The 24,841-nt window shown below is 36.4% G+C and overlaps 2 protein-coding genes across 2 annotated transcripts; both read left to right on the top strand.

Moving 5' to 3' along the window:
• Positions 1-405: 405 nt before the first annotated feature.
• Positions 406-8,507, top strand: LOC120352615. Its single transcript, XM_039433873.1, has 3 exons — positions 406-427; positions 1,771-2,017; positions 8,375-8,507. The coding sequence occupies exons 2-3, from the start codon at positions 1,779-1,781 to the stop codon at positions 8,496-8,498; spliced, it is 363 nt and encodes a 120-aa protein (XP_039289807.1). The 5' UTR covers positions 406-427; positions 1,771-1,778; the 3' UTR covers positions 8,499-8,507.
• A 1,016-nt stretch (positions 8,508-9,523) lies between these two features.
• LOC111044118 lies at positions 9,524-24,446 on the top strand. The gene is made up of 5 exons (XM_039435065.1): positions 9,524-9,712; positions 16,780-17,042; positions 17,657-17,732; positions 19,980-20,153; positions 23,543-24,446. Exons 1-5 carry the CDS (start codon positions 9,574-9,576, stop codon positions 23,650-23,652), a joined length of 762 nt encoding a protein of 253 aa, XP_039290999.1. The 5' UTR covers positions 9,524-9,573; the 3' UTR covers positions 23,653-24,446.
• The last annotated feature ends 395 nt before the right edge of the window (positions 24,447-24,841 follow it).

Raw genomic sequence — 24,841 nt, 5'->3', positions numbered from 1 at the left:
GGGAATCAAACACGGTATGCCTGTCTCACTCCTCCGCCTTACACACTTTTAGTTGTAGCTAAGCATTGGACAGCCCGTTCCAGTTAGTTTAGAGTTCACTGGGAACAAATAGTAACATAACCTCTCTTTTGTCTTTGTTTTGCATTTTACGTTTGCATTTTTGCATTATTTGCACATTTGCAGTTGCACTGTTGCACTTTCATGCTCATACATGATTGTTTTTGATTGCAAGTTACCTTTCAGTCAGTCTATTTCGCTAATTTCACCAGTGGTTTTGTGTTCCGGATTGTTCAGGTAATTTAATTTCATCTTTCATTGTTTCATTTGAATTTATATCACCGTATTTATTCTGTTTAAAAACAATATAATTATTTACCTTCCGGTAGTAAAGTTCATTGATACAGGTTGTCTGTTGCACTTTTCACAAGTCAGTTATTTTTATAAAAAATATATTTTCTTATCAAATGTATTTATAACTTGAGTTGCATTAAAGAGTTTGTTTTAAATCTTTAGCACTCCAAATAGTGTCACAAATCTCATTTTCAAGTATTATTATCATATCACTTTTTTCTAAAAGTGATTTAATAATAAGCAGTTCCTGATGGAAAACAACATTGAAGAATTATTATCATGATGTCATGTTTGTATAACAAAAGCAGTCACTTGTTTTAGGTTACTTTTTACAACATTAATTGGTAATTTTGATAATAAATATAATTTTAGAGCATTAAATATACCAAATTCTAAAGGAAATAGCTGAGAAGTAAGAATAAGAATAATTATGTTTAAATTATGAAAAGTAAAACATAACTTTTTTGTAGCTAATGTTATTAGTCTATTATTAAACCTTGGGAAAATAATACTGTTGGGCCAATTCTGTTGTTCCATCCCAAACATATTTAAATGATCTGCTGTTGTATTTATAAATAAATTCACTTGCAAAAACTGTATCTAACTACTAAAAAAATAGCTATCATAGGCTAATGCACTTGACTTGACAAAGGAACAATGACTTGAAAGTAGAAATAAGATAATTATTATCTTATTTGAACTATGTAAAAATTGGCTCACTTGAATGTCCAGGAATCTTAAATGAATACAGGTCGGTCGGCTAAGACTAGTTGATCAGTCTAAAGATGCCTTATTTATTTATCCAATTATTTAGTATTACACAGCATTTAAAAAAGTACCATTGTCAAAAACGGTTCCAATTCTAATTTATACAACATTCGAAATTATTTAGCTAGGTTATGTTGTGTCACCCATTTTTGAATTAAACAATCCAAGTTACAATCCGAATCAAATACATAACTATCTTACTTGTCATTAAATATGTTCTACTTCTAAAATTATATCTGAAATTGGAAAAAGTATTGATCAACAACTCATTAAAGTGCAGTAAAAATTTATATTTTAAATAACTTATATCTTTCTTTTCTATTCTGTATTATGTTTGTTTGTGAAATAAATGAATTGATTGATTGATTGAATTTTGGATTGGATAAATAATGAAGCATACTCAATATCCAATTCAATAGAATCTTGTTGAGTTAGCCAATTATCAAGAAGGGTTTGCTGAGTGAGCTTCAATCAAATTTTAAAATCGAGAATGTCAACTAAATTTGACTTTTGCCTATTAGTGCATTGTATATGTTTATTGTCAATAAAAAATATCTTATCTTATCTTAATGTTGAATCTGATTTGGTCACACCATTAGTATACCTATCTTTTTACGTTTGCTCTAAAGCTTGTAATTTTTCTTTTTCCAGATTCCAAAATGTCGATAAAAAATCTTCATTTGCAAGAATTCAGAGGAAGAATTGATTCTATTTTACCAAACAAAGCTTGCATACTGTTCAGTCGGCATAATAAAGAAGAGCGAGCCTTAGTGATGTATGACAGGGTTAAAATTTGTGGCTCAAGTTTACCAGAAAATGGAAAACTTGAAGATTACTTGAATGAAGGAACAGTCGTTTCTTTTTCTGCTCATCAAATAAACGAATCGGGACTAGACAGGTATGTTAGAACGAGTAGAAGGAGGAGAAACAGGTACGTTTAAGTTCACTAACATTTCTTTTCAAGTACTTTAATCATTTTTTCATTAATTTGAAACAATGTGGTTCACATATAAGTTTAATTTCATCTCACGATGGATTTTGTAACATGTCATTTAACAAAACATTTCATGGTTTAACAAACATTTAACGGGGCAAACGAATTTATCCCTGTTTCGTGAATTGTCGCCGCCTGGAAACAAATCTTGTGATGTTGCCATGAGCAACAAGCTATTTAGTATTTTAGGTCCATAATGTGATCACAAGACCACAAGGACACGTCAAAAATTGAAAAAATAAGAAAGCTTAGTAGCTAGTCACAACAACAGGAAGTCAAAAGTACGATCTCACCAGCGTGTTGTCCAACATTAAGAACTCAACCTAGAGCCGCAGTGCAGGATGGTTTCTCACAGCTTGGCGTTGTTGTCATTTGAGATGGGTGTCTGGCTTGGAAGTGTTTCGGCCGCGTTGCAGGATGACTGTTAACGGTTGCCGGAAGATCAACAGCTGGTTTTTTTTTTCGTTATTTTTCGTGATAGAGAATTTCTGATTGCAGATTCGTTCTCCGCGACCCCAAGTTTAGCCTGAAGGATCAGAATGTCAACAATGTTTTTAAATAATTGAAAATCATCATGAAAATCCATTAATATGGGGTAGTACACCACGTTTCTGGAAACTTTTTACTGGTGATTGGAGTTATTATTGATTATAGGTAACACAAAAATTAAAATAATCGTGAGAAAGAAAACTGCTGATGAACGCGAATAAGACCGCCACTACATTGTTCTATTGTGTCGGCTGCTTGGCTGAGCCTGGCTGGAGGGATCAAAATAACCTACTGGATTGATCTTTCGTCTGTCCGCTAGGCGGAACTACGCCGACCATTGCTGGGTGGAAGATGTTACTGCGGCCGCTCGCATTCCCACCAACGCTGCTATTATTTTCTGTCTCAGCGCCTAGTCCGAGTCAGACAAGCATCCAGCCTGCACTGCGGAGCTAGGTTTACTGCGGCTGCTCGCATTCCCACCAACGCTGCTATTATTTGCTGTCTCAGCGCCTAGTCCGAGTCAGACAAGCATCCAGCCTGCACTGCGGAGCTAGGTTTACTGCGGCTGCTCGCATTCCCACCAACGCTGCTATTATTTGCTGTCTCAGCGCCTAGTCCGAGTCAGACAAGCATCCAGCCTGCACTGCGAAGCTAGGTTTACTGCGGCTGCTCGCATTCCACCAACGCTGCTATTATTTTCTGTCTCAGCGCCTAGTCCGAGTCAGACAAGCATCCAGCCTGCACTGCGGAGCTAGGTTTACTGCGGCTGCTCGCATTCCCACCAACGCTGCTATTATTTGCTGTCTCAGCGCCTAGTCCGAGTCAGACAAGCATCCAGCCTGCACTGCGGAGCTAGCTTCACTGATGGAATACAATGGGTTCTCCACCAGCAATCCCCTCAGCGCGCCCTGAAATTGCCTGGTCGACAGTTATCTTGCCGCTATTGGCAGCTTGTTGAATAGTCTCACAGACAGGTGGGCAAGGCCAGTTCGCGTCCTGCTCAGCCTCTGGTACGGTACGTCTAATCTATGGCTCCCCCTTGTATTGTAGGCATGAAAACTCTGCTTGGCAAGATCATACACATTCACATGTGTCCTGCAAAACGTATGAAAAATATTGAGTGCAAATACCGTAAGTATCCTCTCTCTAACAAAGAGAGGACGACAATGAGCCAGTCTGTCAGCCCCACAGATGACCCGCAAGGCGCATGCGCAGCACAGGTCTAACATCAGCAGCTCCACCCCAGAGAACCAGGCCATATAATATGATGCTCTGAAAGAAAGCGAAGTAGCACACCCTAAGGCAGTGCTTGGGAACGCTACCTCTCAGCCCTCTCAACAAGAAAACCACCCTGCTCAGCCTACTGCAGACTCTATATGGCAACTCCACGACAGCTTCCTGTCCAGGATCAAGCCAAGCAGCTTACTTCATACTTCTCCCCTTCGTCATGACCAGAAATCTGGATTGACTGTCGTGTCTGGAAGTGGACCTGACTTGTTCATAGTATTGACATATACGTTATGTCAAAAATAAAACACTTATTTACGTTTTTCACTTAGTCAAACATATAAAACGTTAAGAAAATAAAATTTTACAACTTTTATCAAGATGGCCTTGCCCGTAAAAGCATCACAGGTTCAGATGGTGCTTCTGTTGGCCTCAAACTATTCCTCCACAGAGTAAAATGGTGACCCCATTAACCAATTATTGATTCCTGAAGCACATGACGTCGAGACTCCTCACCTCATCAAGTAGAGCGTTGTACATTGTCAGCGCTAGCACAGAATAGGTACAGAATGGAAACTTGTAATCAAACGCCTATCTAACCAATGCTTTTTACATGACGCGAATACTAGACACGTCACGTGACCTTGGGAAGTTCCAATCCTTGTCTTTTGATTGGCTCGTGGCAGTGAACAAGATCAATTGATCCGGATCATTAAAGTGATCCGAACCTACCGTCAATACTATTACAATGCGGCGCTTCCTAACAAGATGGCGTATTTTTGCGTCAGGGTACTAGCCAAGTTTCCATACTGTATGTATACTGTGGCGCTAGCACCGGAAAACAATCCTTCTTGCTCACCCTGCAGAATGGAACGTCTAATTTCACTTTACCTCTCGTGTTGTAAGAATGTTTATCAGCTCTTCTTGTCAGCAAGTGATGGTTATCTCTTGCATACAACATGGAGAGCATGATATATTGGTTGAACACGGTGAATATTTTAAGCCTGATAAAGATGGGTCGACAGTGGTCCAGGAAGTCTGCTGAGTCCAATATTCTGAGAGCTTTCTTCTGCAGGAGTAGTACCTCTTTACAGCCAGGTGCATGTCCCCACAGCTGGAGTCCGTAATTAATATGACTATGGAACTTAGCAAAGTATACGTCCATCAGGGGGATTAAAGGGTTCAGTCGCCTGAGAAGAAATATTCTAGCTTAAAATATAGCTTCAAGCTATACTACTTCCTTGATTCGGAACTCTAGAGTAAGAATTATCCCAGCCCCAAATCCTGGAGTAAGAAGTATCCCAGTTTGCTACAAATTTTATGGAATACTAGTCAATATTCCAATGGAGAAATAATCACATAGAAGATTTAGCTGATGCTATAATCGAAAAGTATTTTCTCACGTATTGTACTGTAAATGGGCTACCGTTTTACTTCATAGTGTTTCATGACCAATAAATTTGAAATAGTTATTTGTGCAACTAGTGCGCAAAGTGACCGCTGCACCGAAAGAAACGTTTACGCCCAAGCCGTAGGCGAGGGCGGAATGTTTTCTTGTGTGCAGCAGAGGAACTTTGCGCACGTATTTCACATTAAATGTTTTCCTACAGTTACCATTGAATATAAAAAGTGGGTAATTATGAGTAAAATTCCCTGAAATCCATCAAATGTTTTTCTGTGTAATTTTATATTATTAAAAACCTTAAAATTATTTAAAATTGAATAATAATGTAGTAAATGAATGAGGGCGGCACTCATGTGGTGGCTGTCGCTGTCATCGTTGTCCACTGCCATATTATAACGTGCACCACAGTCAGTGTTACCAACTTAATTTGATTTTCCTGCCCTGGTGCTCCATATAACCTACTAACTATTTTGCGTTGTCATGCTGCAAAACTGGAGTACGCAAAGTATTACTTTGGGCACTAGAGCGGAAAAGTGATTCTTTGCGGCCTGCAATCAGTGCACAAATGCTCACTTTTCAAGGTATCTGTAGGAAAAATAAATTCTCTTGGAGAAAATATCTAAGAAAACCAATAATTAAAGAATAAATTTTCTTAGAGAATTAATCATTCCATTCCAGTCCATTCTAATGGAACATTAAATAATACTTATTGTTTACCAGTAATTTGTTATCGAATGAAACGGAAATATTTCAATAAAAGCGGATTCCCACATATCGGTATCAGTGTCTGTTTGAGAAAGTAAAAGGGGAAGATGTTTGTTTATCATGTGATGTTACTTAATTACATGATAACTGTTTGATAATATAATAAGTTGTTTACTCAGTTTAGTTGGTTATCTGCGTAAATAAAGATGGTTGCTTCAAATGGCTAGGAATTTATTAAGATATTTAAACAGTGTCCGCATCCGTTTCAGTGCAAATATTCTTCCCGTTAGTTCTATTCCCATTCTTCTCTTCAATACTAGCCCAAGCTAGTATGAATAGTCCCATTATATTTCATGGGAAGAATATTTGCACTGAACCGATCGTGTATACTGATATGTGGGAATCCGCTTTTATTGAATTATTCACGTTTCATTTGATAACAGATTACTGGTAAACAAATAAGTATTTTTTAATGTTCTATTAGAAAGTAGGCCTACATTAATCCTGTTTTTATTTCAGAAAATGTTTCTTTTTCTTGTAAATTAATTTCTGTACCTCAGAGCTAGAGGAGCATAAGTCCATTTTTTGACAAAATGATGTTTTTAGTGGGTCTTGTTCAGTTTTTCGAACTCTATAGATTCAAGATAACGTAAGTCCTCTGCAGTTGATTGTTTTGAAGATAGCCAGAGCTGAAAGAGCGTAAGTCCAGTAAGCATTAAAACTGAAACAACGTGAGTCCAATAATTCGCAAGTAAGTGTAATGCTGATCGACTTACGCTCTCTTAGCCCCGGCTGGGAGTGTAATACTATACCCCTTGTGATAGGGCATCCTATACCTCTTTACTAACTTTCCGGAATCTAACCCAAATATCGTTCTCTTCTGATCTTATTAGTTGTACTGACTGAATCGTGAATATTTTATGAAGTGCGATATTATTTTCTTTTTTGTATGTTAATTGTAATGTTATACTATCAAATATGTCATTAAGGCTCGTACTGGAGTTTGTCTGTGAGCCTTTCTATGTTTTCTTGGAATAAATAAATATTTTTTGGGCTCTCCTGTAAAATCAGCCGTTTGAGACTTATGCCCTTCTAACTCTGAGGTACAGATTTCTTTACCAATAAATCATGATACAAATACCAGATATCATATACCGATTGATTGAATAGAATAGAATCAATATATTTTTCTTCATCAATACCAATCATGTATTTTTTCTAATTTTTAATTATTAAATTCACATCTATTATTCACATTTTTGGAACTTGTGTTATGTATTGGCTTACAACTTGACAACTTACAACTTCCACTTTTTTATTCAAGAGAACTAAGAGGATGTTTGATATAAACGACACTCGACATTTGAGAAATATATTAACAGGGTGGCTACCTACCGGGAAAACCGGGAGAACGTTGAATTCCTCATGATTTTACTAACCGGGAAAAATACCGTGAATTTTTCCAATTACTCATGAATTTTATATAAATTTCAATTAATTTAGTAAAGAAGTGTACAGTAACAATAAACTCAAATAAAAAAATATTTGATGGCTAGCAATTATAATTGGCAATGTTTTTTGAACTACCTACCTAACCTAAAAAAATATTTAAAAGCATCGATATTCTGGTCATGTCAAAATTATCAATACATTTGGAAATTTAAATATGCTATTCGCAATTCGTCATGGAAGATCAAACTGAAGATTTCCATAATAAATTCTTCACGAATGCATCTTGTTCCTCAAATACCGCGGACACTCTACCTGGAAAATTTGAAATTTTACTCTGGAAAACCGGCAATTACTCATGAATTTTTCATTTTATAATGGGTGGCCACCCTGATTAAGATAGAATGGTAATAGATAAATGCATTGCTGTTCTGTAGTTTTTGTTGTGTTAATTTCTGCTGTTTTATCCTATAAGTTTTGCTGTTAATTTCTTGAGTTGCGCTGTAGGCAGTATTGATGGTAGTTATGGGACTAGACTCAAACTATTCATTTGAATAACTAGCTTGAATTTTATTAATTTAATGATACATAATTAATGAATACATAAAATTGATACACAATTCAATTTATTCGAATTTACACACTGGCCACGCTTACTTGATGTAGTGGTCAGTTGATTTCCGAAAAATGTTTATGAAATTCATAGGTATTATGTTTTTTGTGGTGGAATTGGAATTCATTATTAATACCAATTGGTTTCAGCATTGCTACAATTATTAATGAATAATTATTGTAATCAAATAAGGATATCATTTCGTTATTATATCTAATTAATAAATGTATGTATCTTGGTTAAGTGCAGTAGCATATACTTATATTTATTTTTTGTAAAGTTTTTTTTGTATTTTGTTTTTGGCAAATAAAATTCATTCATTCATTCACAATCATCTATGATTTTTTTTCAATAGCTTTGCGTTTTGTTGCAGATGTGGATGGTTTGTCACACAGATAATGCACGATGTCGCGAATCGTAAATTGTTTCCTCATCTGTATTGCAATGACATAGCAACACCCGGTGTGATCAACAGAAGGGGAACCATTACTCCTTAGCCAACAGACCGGGAGAACTTTGAATTCCTCATGATTTTACTAACCGGGAAAAATACCGTGAATTTTTCCAATTACTCATGAATTTTACATAAATTTCAATTAAATTAGTAAAGAAGTGTACAGTAACAATAAACTCAAATAAAAAAATATTTGATGGCTAGCAATTATAATTGGCAATGTTTTTTGAACTACCTACCTAACCTAAAAATATTTAAAAGCATCGATATTCTGGTCATGTCAAAATTATCAATACATTTGGAAATTTTAAATATGCTATTCGCAATTCGTCATGGAAGATCAAACTGAAGATTTCCATAATAAATTCTTCACGAATGCATCTTGTTCCTCAAATACCGCGGACACTCTACCTGAAAATTTGAAATTTTACTCTGGAAAACCGGCAATTACTCATGAATTTTTCATTTTATAATGGGTGGCCACCCTGATTAAGATAGAATGGTAATAGATATGCATTGCTGTTCTGTGGTTTTTGTTGTGTTAATTTCTGCTGTTTTTATTTCTATAATTTTTGCTGTTAATTTCTTGAGTTGCGCTGTAGGCAGTATTGATGTTAGTTATGCGGACTAGACTCAAACTATTTATTTGAATAACTAGCTTGAATTTTATTATTTTATTAATTTAATGATACATAATTAATGAATACATAAAATTGATACACAATTTAATTTATTTGAATTAACACTCTGGCTACGCTTACTTGATGTAGTGGTCAGTAAATTTCCAAAAAAGTGTTTGTGAAATTTATAGGTATTTTTGTTTTTTGTGTGGTGGAAATGGAATTCATAATTAATAGCAATTTGTTTTAGCATCGCTACAATCATTAATGAATAATTATTGTAATCAAATAAGGATATCATTTCGTTATTATATCTAATTAAATAAATGTATGTATCTTGGTTTAAGTGCAGTAGCATATACTTATATTTATTTTTTGTAAAGTTTTTTTTGTATTTTGTTTTTGGCAAATAAAATTCATTCATTCATTCAATCATCTATGATTTTTTTCAATAGCTTTGTGTTTTGTTGCAGATGTGGATGGTTTGTCACACAGATAATGCACGATGTCGCGAATCGTAAATTGTTTCCTCATCTGTATTGCAATGACATAGCAACACCCGGTGTGATCAACAGAAGGGGAACCATTACGTCCTTAGCCAACAGACAGGGTGTACTAATATTCGAGTCTGATAGTGGTAATTATTCTCCAGTCAAGTATAAATTATTATTAAGGCCATCACACACCAACGTAGCGTAGCTAGAAATTCATCTTTTGAAAGACGTAGCGAAGTATCTCAATCTGTTCTTTTCAAACCGGCGTAGCTTAGATTCAACATTGGGATATACGACGGTTACGTCTTCTGAAGACGTATCTCTAGCTAAGCTACGTTGCTAAGCTACGTTGGTATATAATTACTATTAATCATTTGAATTTTTAAATTTATTCGCCAAAAAATCATAGGTACCTACATTACAAAAATTTGAAATAACTAGTCTAAGTTTATAATTTAGTTTCTAAAGAGAGATTCAAGCTTTGAAGTCAGGGGAAATAATAGAACGCATTGTTGACATTTTTCCTTTGTTACGAATTTTATAATAAAATGAAATTCTCATTCTTACATAGTAAATTATTACAGTGTGGCCAATTAATGTAGATAGAAATTAACTTATTCGACCATTTGTAATTTCACATGATCACATTGTTATTATTATTTTTGAAGGGGCGGATTCAAGGATCCAAAGGTTCAAAGAACCCCACACGTCAACCGAAGCTTATTGTATTCCCAAGTAGTATGTTAGTTAGGCAAACCAATATCTGTGTCATTTACAAGAACCAGGAGTTTTTCCTATGCTAACATCCCATTCATCATCTGGTTGCTTGTCGCAATCCAGTGTGATATGCTTGGCAGTCTCTTCAGAATGATTGGTCCTCGTGACCTACGTGAATTCCACTCCTGGCCCTCTTTGAAGGTCCTTCCGTTGATGAAGGGGTCGCCAAGTTGCCTCTAGGGCGCCTGGCTACCCTTGACTCAGACTCGACCCACATTTTTTGTGCCTGGAGTTTCACCCATCTCTGGTCTCTTGGGTTTTTACTTTCCTTGCTTTATTACCATAGGTAAGGAAAGTATTGCTTTCCGAAAAAAATTAAGGTAACCCAATTTCTAAATTTCTATACCTTTCAAGGTCCCCTGAGTCCAAAAAAGTGGTTTTTGGGTATTGGTCTGTATGTGTGTGTGTGTGTGTGTTTGTGTATGTGTGTATGAGTGTATGTACGTCTGTGTACACGATATATCATCTCCCAATTAACGGAATGACTTGAAATTTGGAACTCAAGGTCCTTACACTATAAGGATCAGACACTAACAATTTCGATCGAATGCGATTCAAGATGACGGCTAAAATGAGGTCAAAAACAGGGTTTTTCGCGATTTTCTCTAAAATGGCTCCAACGATTTTGATCAAATTTATACCTAAAATAGTCATTGAACTATCAACTGTTACAAGTCCCATATCTGTAAAATCTGTAAAAAAGGAGCTCCGCTCCATCTATGCAAGTCCGATTTTAGATTTCCAATTATCAGGACTCAGATATGATTTAAACAAAAAATTTCGAGTGGAAAAAATTGAACATTGAAATCTCTTAAATTAATGTCCAGTAACATTTTCACCTAAAATTGAAAATAAGCTTGAAATTTGAGAAAATGTAATTATTCAATTGCAAACTTTTGGCAACTCTTGATTCTATTAAATCATTCACTATGAAGAGATAGCAGATCTCGTGTGTATCCAGCGTTACTGAACTGTCACCAGCTGGCTCAGATCTTTGACTTGAGATGCGCGGGAACACTAGCGTCAGGTGATCAATTTTCATAACGGCACGGAAAGTTGTGTGAGTGCGCCACACCAGATTTTTTCTTTTTGCCCCTCCGAAACTTTGCAGGGTCAAAAGCCTCACCTCTCCCAAGAATTTATGCCTGAATGGCCGTTCTTCTTTGAGCAGTGGTCTGAGAAGTTCATCCTTCCTCTCCAGTTGGGATGATGTGATTGAGCTTACATCATACATGTCGTGATCCGTAGAAGCCTTCTCTATGTTAATAGCCTCTACATAATAGTGCAACGGAACCTCCTGTGTTCCTGAAGCACCAATTTTAGATTAAGAAACCTGCCCTGATGGGGCAGATCCATGGGTTTGAAGGCTTACTTTGTTCATGTGGTTCCCACGAACAGCTAGGGAAGTGGAGTCAACCCAGGCAGAGCCCCGCATGTCCAGGCAAGGCTAAATACTACAGGAGGGCGCGGGTATCCTGCAGGCACCGTTAGAAACACCATATAAAAGTACCACCCATCAGCACGGTCCACATAACACCTTGGGTTGGCCTAAGAAGAAGTAAGAATATGGCCAAGGAAGGCCGACAGAAATAAAGAATGGCACAAAGCTAAGTCAATGGAAAAAGTGCCATTCTAGAAATAAAAAGTTCCAAAGCATATTAAGAAGGAGAAGGGTTTTGGAAAGGGGGTCCCTTTCAGTCGCCTCCTACGACAAGCAGGGATACTGTGGGTGTATTCTGGTTTTCAACAAATTCTCAAGTACGATGTTTGATTCAAAGCTCCCCAACCCACAGGGGGTTGATCACATTGGATGCGTATATGTGTAAGTGCATGCTGGGTTATGAATGACCAAGCGCGCAGATAAATAACAAACTATGAGAAGAGCAATAGGAACACTCACACTGAACGCAGGCACGTACTGGTTGGGTTCAGTGTCAGCAGCTGCATGCACGTCACAACGTGTTTGTATGGCTCTTTCCAGATTTTAGTTCTCGGCTCATGCATGATCGAACGTGCACTTGCATATTTACGCATTCACACCCTAGCGTTGTTCTATTCTATTTCATCCATCTCTAATCATGCCTGCATCATATCATGTTTATATGGACTGGACGATTTCAATAAATTTGGATAACGCCCACTACGTCTATCTCATTTATTTTCTTTATTGATTCATACAATAAGTACATCATAAAAATGATAGGGAGAGAAAAGGTTCAATAAAAACCTTCAATAAGGAGAGAAAAACCTTCAATAAGGTAACCGTGTGCTATTCCTCTCCCAAATTTAGATAAAGGTTACACATAGTCCGAAATAGGTTAAGTCTTGTAGTTGTTCACTTCAAAAAATTTTCAGTCCTTAATTATTTTCACAAAGTAGATTTTCAAATTTAGATGCTTCAAAACCAAACATTGTTATTGATGTGATGTTTGACGAAAACCATGTAATGTGATGTTGGACTGTGTTATAACTTCTTCTGATTTAAACTCATTAATTCAAGTTCAAGTTATCCACTTATCTATGTAAAGCCCGGTCCAGACGCTCAAGTTTAGCTTCAGTCTTTTGCTCAAGCAAAAGTCGGAGCATGTAAGTCGTTGCGTCTGGACGGTAAAACGGATGGGTCCTCAAGCTGAAGTCGTCAAACTTGAAATGTATCGGCCGGGAACCTTTTCCCATCAAACCGTCCGTCTTTTGCCTATCCACCAAAAACTAATTCGTGTAAAAATGGAGATAGAGAAATTGTAATTTCAGATTCGGATTCAGCGCCCTCCAATTAATAAAATGCCTCGCGAGTACTTGAAAATGGGCAAGTTTTTTTATCGATTGTATATAACGCCATTTAACCCTTTCTTTCTTTCTTGATTCTCATGATACTCTCAGAATTTGATGTTGATATTATGATTTACTACCATGATATATTTAAGATTTACTATATTGTTGATAAGAATACTATCTACAAAATTTCAATCCATTTACAATCACTGTGTCTCGAGATATGACATGTCAACAAAGTCATTTAGCGATTAACAGTAATATTTTTGTCATTATGTTGTTGAATATAGCATTATCCAATTGAATCAGCGAAAAAATACGATAAAATTACTACTTATCTACCGGATATATGATAGATGTATGTTGATGACGAACTGAGCTTGTGAGCACAAAAATAGGAAAACGGACGACATAAGACGGATGCGTGTGGACGCAATGAACCAAACGATCCGTCTTTTGCTTGAGCAAAGGACTGTTGGTAGACTTGAGCGTCTGGACCGGCTTTAGGCTTTAGGATGTGCGCATAGTGAGAAGGAAAGAGGTAGAGGAAAGCGGGATAGAGGTACCTCCTGTAACACAAATTCATTTCATGTTATGGGGCGCCCACAAGGTGAAAAGTCGAGGTAGAGGTACACCTCTTGTATTTGTGTTACAAGAGGTACCTCTATTCCGTTTTGACCTCTTCCCTCTAATTCTTCACTATGCGCTTACTAAACATTACTTGAAAAAACCCCTTACAAACATTACTCAAACATTAGTGTAGTTATTATGCGTTCCAATAATTTTGTATTCTCATTCTTTATTCATATATACAATATTGTTTATTGTTTTTGAAGGGACGGATTCAATAATCCAAAGGCTCAAATAACCCCAACGTCAACCGAAGCTTATTCGGTTCCCATGTAGTATGTTAGTTAGGCAAGCCAAACCAATACCTGCGTCCTTTACAAGAACCAGGAGTTTTTCCCCATGCTAACATCTCATTCATCACTTGGTTGCTTGTCGCAATCCAGTGTGATATGCTTGGCAGTCTCTTCAGACTGATTAGTCCTCGTGACCTACGTGAGTTCCACTCCTGGCCTTCTTTTAAGGTCCTTCCGCTGAGGAAGGGGTGGCCAAGTTGCCTCTAGGGCGCCCGGCCACCCTTGACCCACATTTGTGCCTGGAGTTTCACCCATCTCTGGTCTCTTGGGTTTTTTCTTCTTGCCCCTCCGAAACTTCGCTGGGTCGAAAGTCTCACCTCTCCCAAGAAGTTTTGCCCAAATGGCCGCCCTTCTTTGAGCGTGTTGAGGTTTGGTCTCTCTACCCACAAACTCGTGACCTACGTGAGTTCCACTCCTGGCCTTTTTGTAGGTCCTTCCGCTGAGGAAAGGGTGGCCAACCTGCTTCTAGGATGCCCGGCCACCCTCGACTCAGCCTCCTGACCCACATTTTTTTGTGTCTGGAGTTTCACCCATCTCTGGTCTCTTGGGTTTTTCTTTTTGCCCCTCCGAAACTGCCCTGATGGGGCAAATCCCGTGGGTTTGAAGGTAAGGCAACTTCTGGAGTTGCCTTGGGGCCATTTTAGTCGCCTCCTACAACAAGCAGGGATACTGTGGGTGAATTCTGGTTTTCAACACATTCTTGAGTACGATGTTCGACTCAAAGCTCTTAATTTATTTCCATTTTCAAATGATTTATTGTTGTTTGTTGATGACCTAGGGCCATAGGCACCATCTTCTGACACGAACACTAAATTCAATAGTAATTTTTCATCATTATTTCAGAAATTTCTCGGTCGCTTTTAAGCTGCGTACAGATATACGCGCCTCCAACCCGCTCCGCGCACGCTCCGCCCTCGTTCCTCCATCGCTCCGCCCCGTTCCTCCATCACTCCGCCCCCGCTCTGCATTCACACCGATCATGAACGTTACGGGAGATGTTAGCTCTTCTCGCGTTCCACTCTTGCTCCCCGGTCGATCATCAATCGATCTGCTCGAGTGACGTTCGGTTGCGGAGCAGAGCGAAAGTCTGTACGCACCTTTAATCTTCCATTACCGTACAGCTATGTATATCGTAGATCACAAACAACTAATGAGTAGCCTCAGTTTACTGCTGGGTTGTAAACAAATAACAAATTCCCTGTAGAATTCAGCCTCTTGATATTATAAATGATGTCATTTTATGACCAACTCAACGCTAAACTAGTTTAACTTAGACTGGATTAGTAAATGCATTGAGAAAACCGATTCAAGTTTAAACTTTCAGATTAACTAAAACTTGATTAACTTAATCTAGTTTAGAAATCAATACTGAGCAAACGGCCCTTAAAGACTTTTGTGCGTAAATGCCATCGTCGACAACGACAGGGTGAGGATCTCAGATTGGGTAGATTTCAATTTGTCTAAATAACCTAAAAGATTATGTTCAATTATGTGTTAATGGGGGAGGTTGTGTTTATACTTTTAAATTGCAATATGTTGATATTATTAGAAATGTTTGATTCTTGAATAATAAACACAAATAATGAAAAGTTATTTGATCAGCTGTTTTAGCACACTTGAAATTTGGACAATATGAATGTCAACAATGCTTGTCGTCGTCGACTGCGGAAATTTACGCACAAACGATAATGCACCTAAAGGGCCGTTTGCACAGTGACAGTTTAAACAAAATTTCATTTTAAACTGGATTGAATCCGTATCAAGTCTCGTTTGTTATTATTTGTATCATTTTGAGTTTAAGCCACCAAATGATTAAATCAGTTTAAGCTTGACTGTGCGAACGGCCCTTAATGTATTTTAGCAATTTGAGCAAACGACCCTTAAAGACTTTTGTGCAGTTGGGTGTAAGAGTATTTGAATGACAAGATGCGTACAGACTCTACGAACACTCTCATTTTTCTTCTCATCAGCTGATGCTAAGCTTATTACATCTGTATCTTACCGTTTCTGTACAAATACAAATGATATAATCAGCTGATGAAAAGCGAAATGCGTGAGTTCGTGGCTCTCAAGTCTGTACGCAGCTTTATAAATATAGAAGAGCGGAATAAAAAAATCATGTTTTTGGACTCAGGGGACCTTGAAACTATTATTTTTAATCGAAAATCCAAATTAAAAGCTGTAATTCACCCCGAAGACTTCTGCTACTGCAAATATTGACAACAGGGTAAACAGCTATAGTGAGGTCCACGTTGTAATGACAGTATTTGATCAACTTTGGTTTTGCTATCCTTGTCTATCATTCGAGAAAGCCGGTGGTACTATCCTTTTCACAACGATGCCAATTATTTTTTTGACAGTGTAGAAATATGATTGATTAATACAGAGAATCGGCATCGCTATTCTTCCAACTTTATATACTGTCATTATAACGTGGACCTCACTATAAATGGGAATTCGATGAGCGCTACTATTCAAAAATTATTTGTCAACCGAGAATCGAACCCAGTACCTCCGAATTACCGGTCAGGAATGCTTACCCTTACACCAAACTGACAATCTCTTGATAGCAGCGCTCATTTTATATGAAGTAATTTCCATTTGTAGACCTTGAAACGCATAGAAAACTTGAAATCAGGGTACCTTAATTTTTTTTGGAAAGCAATACTTTCCTTACCTATGGTAATAGGGCAAGGAAATTAAAAATGGTTGAGTATTTGAATGTTGACGTTTTGCAGGTCGCCTGGAGCAAGTGTTCTTCCTGGCCAGTAAGCTGTACGTTCGCGGCACTCGGGTGAAGGCGGCCCTGAACAGCTCGCGTGACCTTGAGGAGGGCACAGAGGTGACCTTTGACGCAGTGCCCTGTCACAGTCACGAGAACGAGTTCGATTGCCAGTGGTTCGCCACTGTCGTCTGGTACCTCTGCAAGAAGCCTCGCATGGAGTATGACCTGCATGAAAAGCACATCGAGGAACTCACCTTCTTCAACAAGATCCGAGTGGTGAGACCACCAATTAACATAATATTAATACGAGGGTCATTCAATAAGTAACGAGATAAATTATGTACTAATTTTCAAAAACGGTTGAATTGATCCATATGAAACTTTCAGGACATGAAGTTGGCAACCTTGCGATGACATTTGATCAGTTGTTTCACCTTATTTCGTAATGTGAAATTTTCAGTTCAATATTGTGATCAAAATTTATATAGTTCTGCTTTTTAAATGTGATTTTGTGTTTGAAAATAGTTTTCTTGATTTTAAAATCTATAAAATAGAATCACAGGAAGTGAAAGTGCAAATTTTTAGTGAGAAAACATGAAGAACCCAAGACATAACCTATAAACTTGAGTGTTGATAGGAAATGACATTGGGTAATACGGCAAGGCAGAACATCCGAAAGGATTTCTCTGCCGATAAAAGCCATAAGAATAAATAAATAACCGTATTTCGTGAACATATTACGAGCAATAAGTAACGAGACAAATTACTAATTCTCAAAAACGGCTAAATGATCCGTATGAAACTTTCAGGACATGAAGTTGGCAACCTTGCAATGACATCTGATCAGTTGTTCTATCGTATTTAGTAAACATACTCGCAAATTGACTTAGTTAACAATGGCGAGTCCGCTTGAGAATTGCACCGTGGAAGAACAACATGCTGTGATCAGATTTTTAGTCGCAGAAGGTGAGAAAGGTACTGAAATCTACAAAAGAATGTTAAAAGTGTACGGAGACCATTTTTTTAATCGTTCAAACGTTTACAAATTTTTATTCAATTATTTATTCACACACACACACACATAAGATACATCAATATGAAATAAAAATTAATTAAATGGGTAGAACAGTACCAAAGTGACAGTACAAAAGTTCGTGACAATCAACGCAGTGGACAACCAGTCAAAGTTGGGACTTCATCTCTCGAATCTTGAATTTATTCGTTAATTCGGGACTATAGGCGTATCACTGTTGAGTTTATAAGTAAAAAAGTGAACGCGAGTGATGGAACTGTCCATAACATTATTCACAACAAGCTGCAGTACAACAAAACTTGTGCAAAATGGGTGCCTAGACAACTCACGGACGCTCACAAAGAAACCCGACTTCAAATCAGTCAACATTTGAAAAATCGGTATGTGACTGAAGGAGAAAGTTCTTTCAGAATAATTGTAGCGTGTTATGAAACATGGATCCACCACTATGAGCCAGAGTCAAAACGACAGTGACATCTGATCACGGCTCTTTGTTCTTCTACGGTGAAATTCTCAGTGGACTCGCCTTTGTTAACTGAGTCAATCACTTTTCATTATTTGTCTTTATTATAAAGAATAAAAACATTTCTAATAATAGCAACATATTGCCATTTAAAAGTATAAACTTAGCCTCCCTCAGGAAAACATAATTGAACATAATCCTTTAGGTTATTTAGAGAAATTGAAATCTACCCAATGTGAGATCCACCCTGTCGTGGTCGACGACGGCATTTATGCACAAACGAAAACCCAGCTTAAACAAGGCAGTTGACTATTGCCGCTTCAATTCAAATTCATATGTTGAAATGAAATGAAGATATTATCCAGTAATATTTTATTAGTGCATAAGATTAATATGTTTCAACTCATGAAAACCATTTCATATGTCATAGCTCTCATGAATCGAAACATTTTATGCACCAATAAAGTATATAATTGTACTGAAATTATTATTTAATATAGGGACCGAGCTTCGCACTGGAGTACAAAAACATAAAAAAATTATAACGAAAGAGGAAATTATAATAACATTCATAGTTCATACAGGAATGATCTATTTAATCACAGTAAATTGAGATTAATTCCCAGAGGAATGCAAAAATTCCCCTCACAAAGGCCGGTTGCACAAAAGCGGTTAAATTGTAATCCTGATTAATTTCACGTGTACCAAATCAGAGAAGACCATCTCAAAAAGATGGATCTACTGGAATTAATCAAGATTGAAAATAACCCTGCTTTTTTGCAACGGAACTAAGTACCTGATTGAATGATTACAAAAATTCAACAGCTGAGTCATAATTTTTACACAGTCCCACACACATGAACTCGCTCACTCTCTTCCATCATCAACAGACGACGAAATAATTATTATCAGCTGTTTTTTCAAGGATGAATAATAATTATCCTTTTAATGTCCTTCAGCGAGTTTTCCCAGGGATGAGACCTAGTGAAATCGAATTTTTATATTATAAACCTACTATGTTCTGAATTTCGTGAGAATCGTTAGAGCCGTTTTCGAGATCCGGTGAAATACAAACATATAAACATCTAAACATCCAAACATATAAACAGAAATTGCTCGTTTAATAGTATAGGATATTTGAACTTATGAATTTAAATTGAAGTGGTAAAAATATTCAGTGTAGGTACTGCATTGTATAGGTTGGCAGGAAGTAGAGGATCAGTTATTGCCTCTTCATGAATCTATCTGTCAACCATAAGAAATTCTGCTATATCATGTGTTACTTAATATCAATGGCTGGCACTATCAAGGCCTTCTCGATGGTGGGTTTCAGGATCTTTTGTTTGCTGAGGATGATGCCCACATAAGCTCTAGGCTTGTGCGTGGGTATTGAAACGTGTGATTATGATGAGAGTTGAGTGGATCTACGGGAATCGATTTTTAAACTTGTGAATGGTATTCAGAATCAGTGGAAATGATAGGAAAACATTATTTCCTCTTACCTTTTCCATTGCCTTCTATAGTAGATATATGTGTTTAAAGTTCAAATAAAGCCACATGCAAAAAATCCACAACAGAAAAAAATAATTCCAAGCTATTCCAGTAAATCTAAAATTGTTGTTGATTCGTGTTAATAATGATCAATTATATTATATCAAAATAAAATATTCATAATTTGATGATAAACTGTAATTATTGTGATAAAATATTTTGCTAGTTCATCATTTATTTCTACATGTCTACAAACAATTTGGCAACAATGCCGAGTATGGAATCGCCCTGGGCTCAATCAAGCCCAATGTCTGGCAGAGCATTCTCTTCCATAGGAGTATGTGCTTCCTTTTCAAACTCAACCTATCTACCAAAGACTTGAGGGAAATCTTCAAAAAAGGTTTGTTGAAAGTGAATGATGAACTTTTAGCTGGAAAATCGTATTGCTTTCTTGTTGGTGAGGAGTCCCTTATGTGAAGGTTCCCCAACTAGCCTGCAATTCAATAATCAAGTTCTAGATGATTTAGAAATTAATGCCCATATAGGTGTACAGTCAATAGTTCAATTTTTAAACCAAATGAAGCTAACTATTAACCAAGGACCAGTTATTGACCGAGCGAAGTGAGGTCTAGATTCAAGTCGACGGTTAAAAGTGAATTGCACATGTTCGCGGCGCTTATATCTGTACGCACCTTTAGATTTAAGTCAACGGTTTAGCATTCTCTTTATGTTTAAATGTTTATATGTTGCGCATTTACGTCGAAACGCGGTAATAGATTTTCATGAAATTTGACAGGTATGTTCCTTTTTTAATTGCGCGTCGACGTATATACAAGGTTTTTGGAAATTTTGCATTTCAAGGATAATATAAAAGGAAAAAGGAGCCTCCTTCATACGCCAATATTAGAGTAAAAATCAGACTATGGAATCATTCATCATAAATCAGCTGACAAGTGATTACACAGATGTGTGGAGAAGCCAGTCTATTGCTGTATTTCCACAAGGTCTATAATTTCAATCAGGTACTTGTGGATGAGAATACTGCGTGAGGTCTACTATTCACAGAACTACTAGTAGAATAGACACGCCCCATACTGAAAGTCAATGAAGCCAACATCTACTGCCATATCGCCCCATCGTGACGTCAGCATCGGATAGAAAACTTTCAGATTGTGTCTATTTCAGATGGAAGTAAATTATTATTTATGAAAATGGTAATTCCCGCTGCGCTCCCGCTGAAATAGACACAATCTGCTATGGAAAACAATGTAAACAAACTCTTCAGAAAAGTTTTCTATCCGATGCTGACGTCACGATGGAGCGATATGGCAGTAGATGTTGGCTTCATCGACTTTGAGTATGGGGCGTGTCTATTCTATAACTGGTCCAAGCTATTAACAGCAATAAATGCCAATTCCTTCAATTTAAGAACAAATATAATCCGAATGAGGATAGGGCGCTTAAAGTGGTACCTATTTTTTATAAATGATTGTCAACTAGAACAAGAAGAAGAGATAGCATTTATTGGAATCTTATTTAACAACAACAATGACAAAACAACTGAATCATAAAATGATTGGAAACGAAAAAACAGGCTTATAGCCCTTACTATTCCATTCCCGAATTTCGATTGCATATTTGTCCAAAAGAGGTTATGATTCTTCAGCAGTTTTAAACACATACATTTTGATCCCAAAATAATCACATAAGATTTTGAATTTAAAACGGTAATATAGGAAATTAACTAAAACAATCCACTTTATATAGTATCAAGCCAAAAACGTGACTTATATGTTATTGGATAGACGATTGACTTGGACCCCCTACATTCACAAAATTTGTAATAAAATGTCTTTTGCTGTAGGCTATTTGTTCTCAGACAACTTTCCAGGTTGAAAGACAAAAAGTTACTCCTAACAGCATACCATGGTCTTTTATTGTCACATGTCAGGTATGCTATTTTAGTTTGGGGTAACACATCTAAACAGAACCTGGACAGAGTTTTGAAAATACAGAAAAGGGCTATTTGGTGTATGGAAGATAAATGATAGGCTGGAGTCTTTATTCAAAAGACTTGGACTGCTAACAGTACCTTCTTTGTATCTTTATGAAACAATATTTTATGTGAAAATGAACAGTGTAACCCAAAATTTTAATATTCATGATTACAATACACGACATAGAGCCGATTATCATCTAGAAAGCCATAGCAGCAGACTATTTGAGAAAAAGCCTAGCTATATTGGTAAGGTATTTTATAATAAACTAACAAATACCTTGAAAAATCAGGAAAGTGTGAAAATATTAACTAAAAAAGTTTTTAGTTGATGGGATATTTTTTGACCGAGCGAAGTGAGGTCTAAGATTCAAGTCGACGGTTTAGCAATTTCTCTTTATGTTTAAATGTTTATATATTGCGCATTTACGGCGAAACGCGGTAATAGATTTTTAAAAAAATTGACAGGTATGTTCCTTTTTAAATTGCGCGTTGACGTATATACAAGGTTTTTGGAAATTTTGCATTTCAAGGATAATATAAAGGAAAAAGGAGCCTCCTTCATACGCCAATATTAGAGTAAAAATCAGACTAAAGAATTATTCATCATAAATCAGCAGTCGAGTGGATTATAAATTGCTTGCCATTCAATATCTCAATGTAACTTGGTAAAAAATCAGCAGCTATGTAGACTATTAATTGCATGCCTCATAGAATGCAATTTTTATGCACTATTAAATGAATTATTGATTGCGTGGAATAACGCATGCAATTAATAACTAAAATAACATAGTATTGTTTCTCGAACTTTCTCTGCTTTGAACTCTGGCTGTCCTGTTGCCAGTATGTCTTGAAGGAGATTAGCTTTTGATGATAGCATTTTTGATACACCAACCCGAACAGCCATTAGCCGTTTTCACACCGATATCTCGCCGACACGACATACAGACAGGATTTACACTGATGGACAGTATAAGAGGAGGCTGCGGTTTATAACTGCGCGAGGTCTACACTGTTCACAGAACTACTAGTTATAGTATTGTGATACAGAGTTCCAAGACAAAATTTTGTCTTAAATATTCAAGAGTTCCTTTCCATCTGAATATCTGGGTTTGTTTCAAAATCTTGACATTCTGTGTGTATGAATACACAATATTTTCTATGTTAATAAACTGGACAGCCTTTTTACATAGGTACATACTGCGAGATATACTCAAACCATATGTGTATATACTGTATATATATTACAATATGCATATAATATGGTATATTGACTTGTCTTACACTCCATCCTGGGGTCCCCAAGACGTAATCTAAAAAAATCTTATTTAATTTAAGCCGTCAATGGGCCTCACGACAGACCGAGAATACGATGGGAAGATGAGATCAGGGATTAGTTTTAGTTTTATTCCAAATCATTGACCAGCGCTGCTGGATAGGCTGTGTCAGGGTCTATAAAACATGCCACAAAAAAGTTTCAAAATGTCATCTCACTATCAATTAATTCACTCAGGCTATAGAATGGATTTAATCAGGATGAGTTATATTGGATGGAGAAGATTGATAGAAGATAATATCTATATATAGTCTAATATACTATATTTAATTTTTCTAGAGAACTCAATGTGCAATTGAAATGAAATGAAAACATTCTTTATTAGGCGAAGTTAGGACTTATTAGTACTCTCTACCAATCGACCTTGCAATTCTGTTCATCTTAATTAGTTTACTCTCATTTCAATTCTAGTTATAATCAATAATTATTCATTTTTATTAATTTGCTCTCATTTCAGGAGACAAGATAAATTTCATAGCAGTGCCGTCACCTAAGAAGTACATAGCTCAAATGATTGCTACTCAGATAAGTATCTACTCTGATCCAAGACTGGGGCCTCAGATGTGAACGGATCCAACATAAATCGCCAGTTACCACTCACTAGAACTTGGTGCATTATTTAATAAAATAATTATTTTTATACGTGTTTGGTAGATTTTCTAATGTTGGAGGAACTTTGTTAATTTTGTACAGGTAAATTTTATCTATTCCAATAATTATTTTCATATGTGTTTGGATGATTTTCCAATGCTGTATTGATTTTTGTATGAGTACATTTTAAATATTGTATTTTTTCTTTAGAGCTACTCTTGAATATAAATAAAAATAGAAATCCAAGTACTGTTTTTAAAAATTATTTAGTCACAATATGTTTCGACTATAATGCCATTATAAAGTGATTGGAAAATAAGTTATTTTCCGAAACATATTGTGACTAAATACGTTTTAAAAAGAGTTCTTAGATTACTATTTTTATTTATATTTTCAACCTTATTGAATGAAAAAGACTAAGAAATTGTCAAATACCACAGATTTATTGATACTTAGAAAGACCGGTTTTGGTTATTACACCATTGTCAATCTCTGATTAACTGAGATATATCAGAGGTTTATCAGAGATTGACAATGGTGTAATAACCGAACCGGTCTTTCTAAGTATCAATAAATCTGTGGTTTTTGACAATTTCTTAGTCTTTTTCATTCAATATGAATAATTACCACAATATCAACTTCTCAACTACACAAAAAGTGAAAAAAAATTCAACCTTGTTCGTGACTTAGTATTTAGATTTAAGGAAGTATTAAATTCGACTAGATTCATGTATTGTCAAGTGTAATATTATAATAATTATTTGTAAGAACTCTTTGCTCTACGTCCTTTCCAAAGTTCATCTTTCCAGCAATGGAGGCTGGCTTCAGGCTTCAAAATTGAAATAAGAGCAACAAGGATGGAGAAATAGTCATTCCAATGCTGAAGAAGGAAACCAGCCTATTTAAGGAAAACCACGATGACCGTGCATATTATTTAGAAAGCTAGGTAACAATACAAATGAATCGGTTGCTGATTCGAATCCAACCTCACACTTAGGCTAGCTACACACGCCATCGATTTTTGGTCGTACGATATTTTGCAGTCCTTATGAATTCTATTAGATTAAACGGAACTTGACAAACATAATCTGTTTGAAATCATCTGTTTAATCTAATAGAGTTTATAAGGATGGCAAAATACCGTACGACCAAAAATCGATGTGTG

This window comes from Nilaparvata lugens, chromosome 8, assembly GCF_014356525.2.
Source record: "Nilaparvata lugens isolate BPH chromosome 8, ASM1435652v1, whole genome shotgun sequence".
Taxonomy (NCBI): Eukaryota; Metazoa; Arthropoda; class Insecta; order Hemiptera; family Delphacidae; genus Nilaparvata; species Nilaparvata lugens.
Note: the sequence above shows the minus strand (reverse complement) of the source record. Positions and strands in the feature narration are given on the sequence as shown.

What these genes read in the sequence shown, in the direction of transcription:
- LOC120352615 (XM_039433873.1), top strand. Translation starts at nt 1,779, where the DNA reads ATGTCGATAAAAAATCTTCATTTGCAAGAATTCAGAGGAAGAATTGAT. An exon ending in AACGAATCGGGACTAGACAG is followed by an intron (nt 2,018 to 8,374) that starts GTATGTTAGAAC and finishes GTTTTGTTGCAG; the next exon opens with ATGTGGATGGTTTGTCACAC.
- LOC111044118 (XM_039435065.1), top strand. Translation starts at nt 9,574, where the DNA reads ATGCACGATGTCGCGAATCGTAAATTGTTTCCTCATCTGTATTGCAAT. An exon ending in CAGATTTTTAGTCGCAGAAG is followed by an intron (nt 17,733 to 19,979) that starts GTGAGAAAGGTA and finishes ATATTTTGCTAG; the next exon opens with TTCATCATTTATTTCTACAT. An exon ending in GAGGGAAATCTTCAAAAAAG is followed by an intron (nt 20,154 to 23,542) that starts GTTTGTTGAAAG and finishes CTCTCATTTCAG; the next exon opens with GAGACAAGATAAATTTCATA.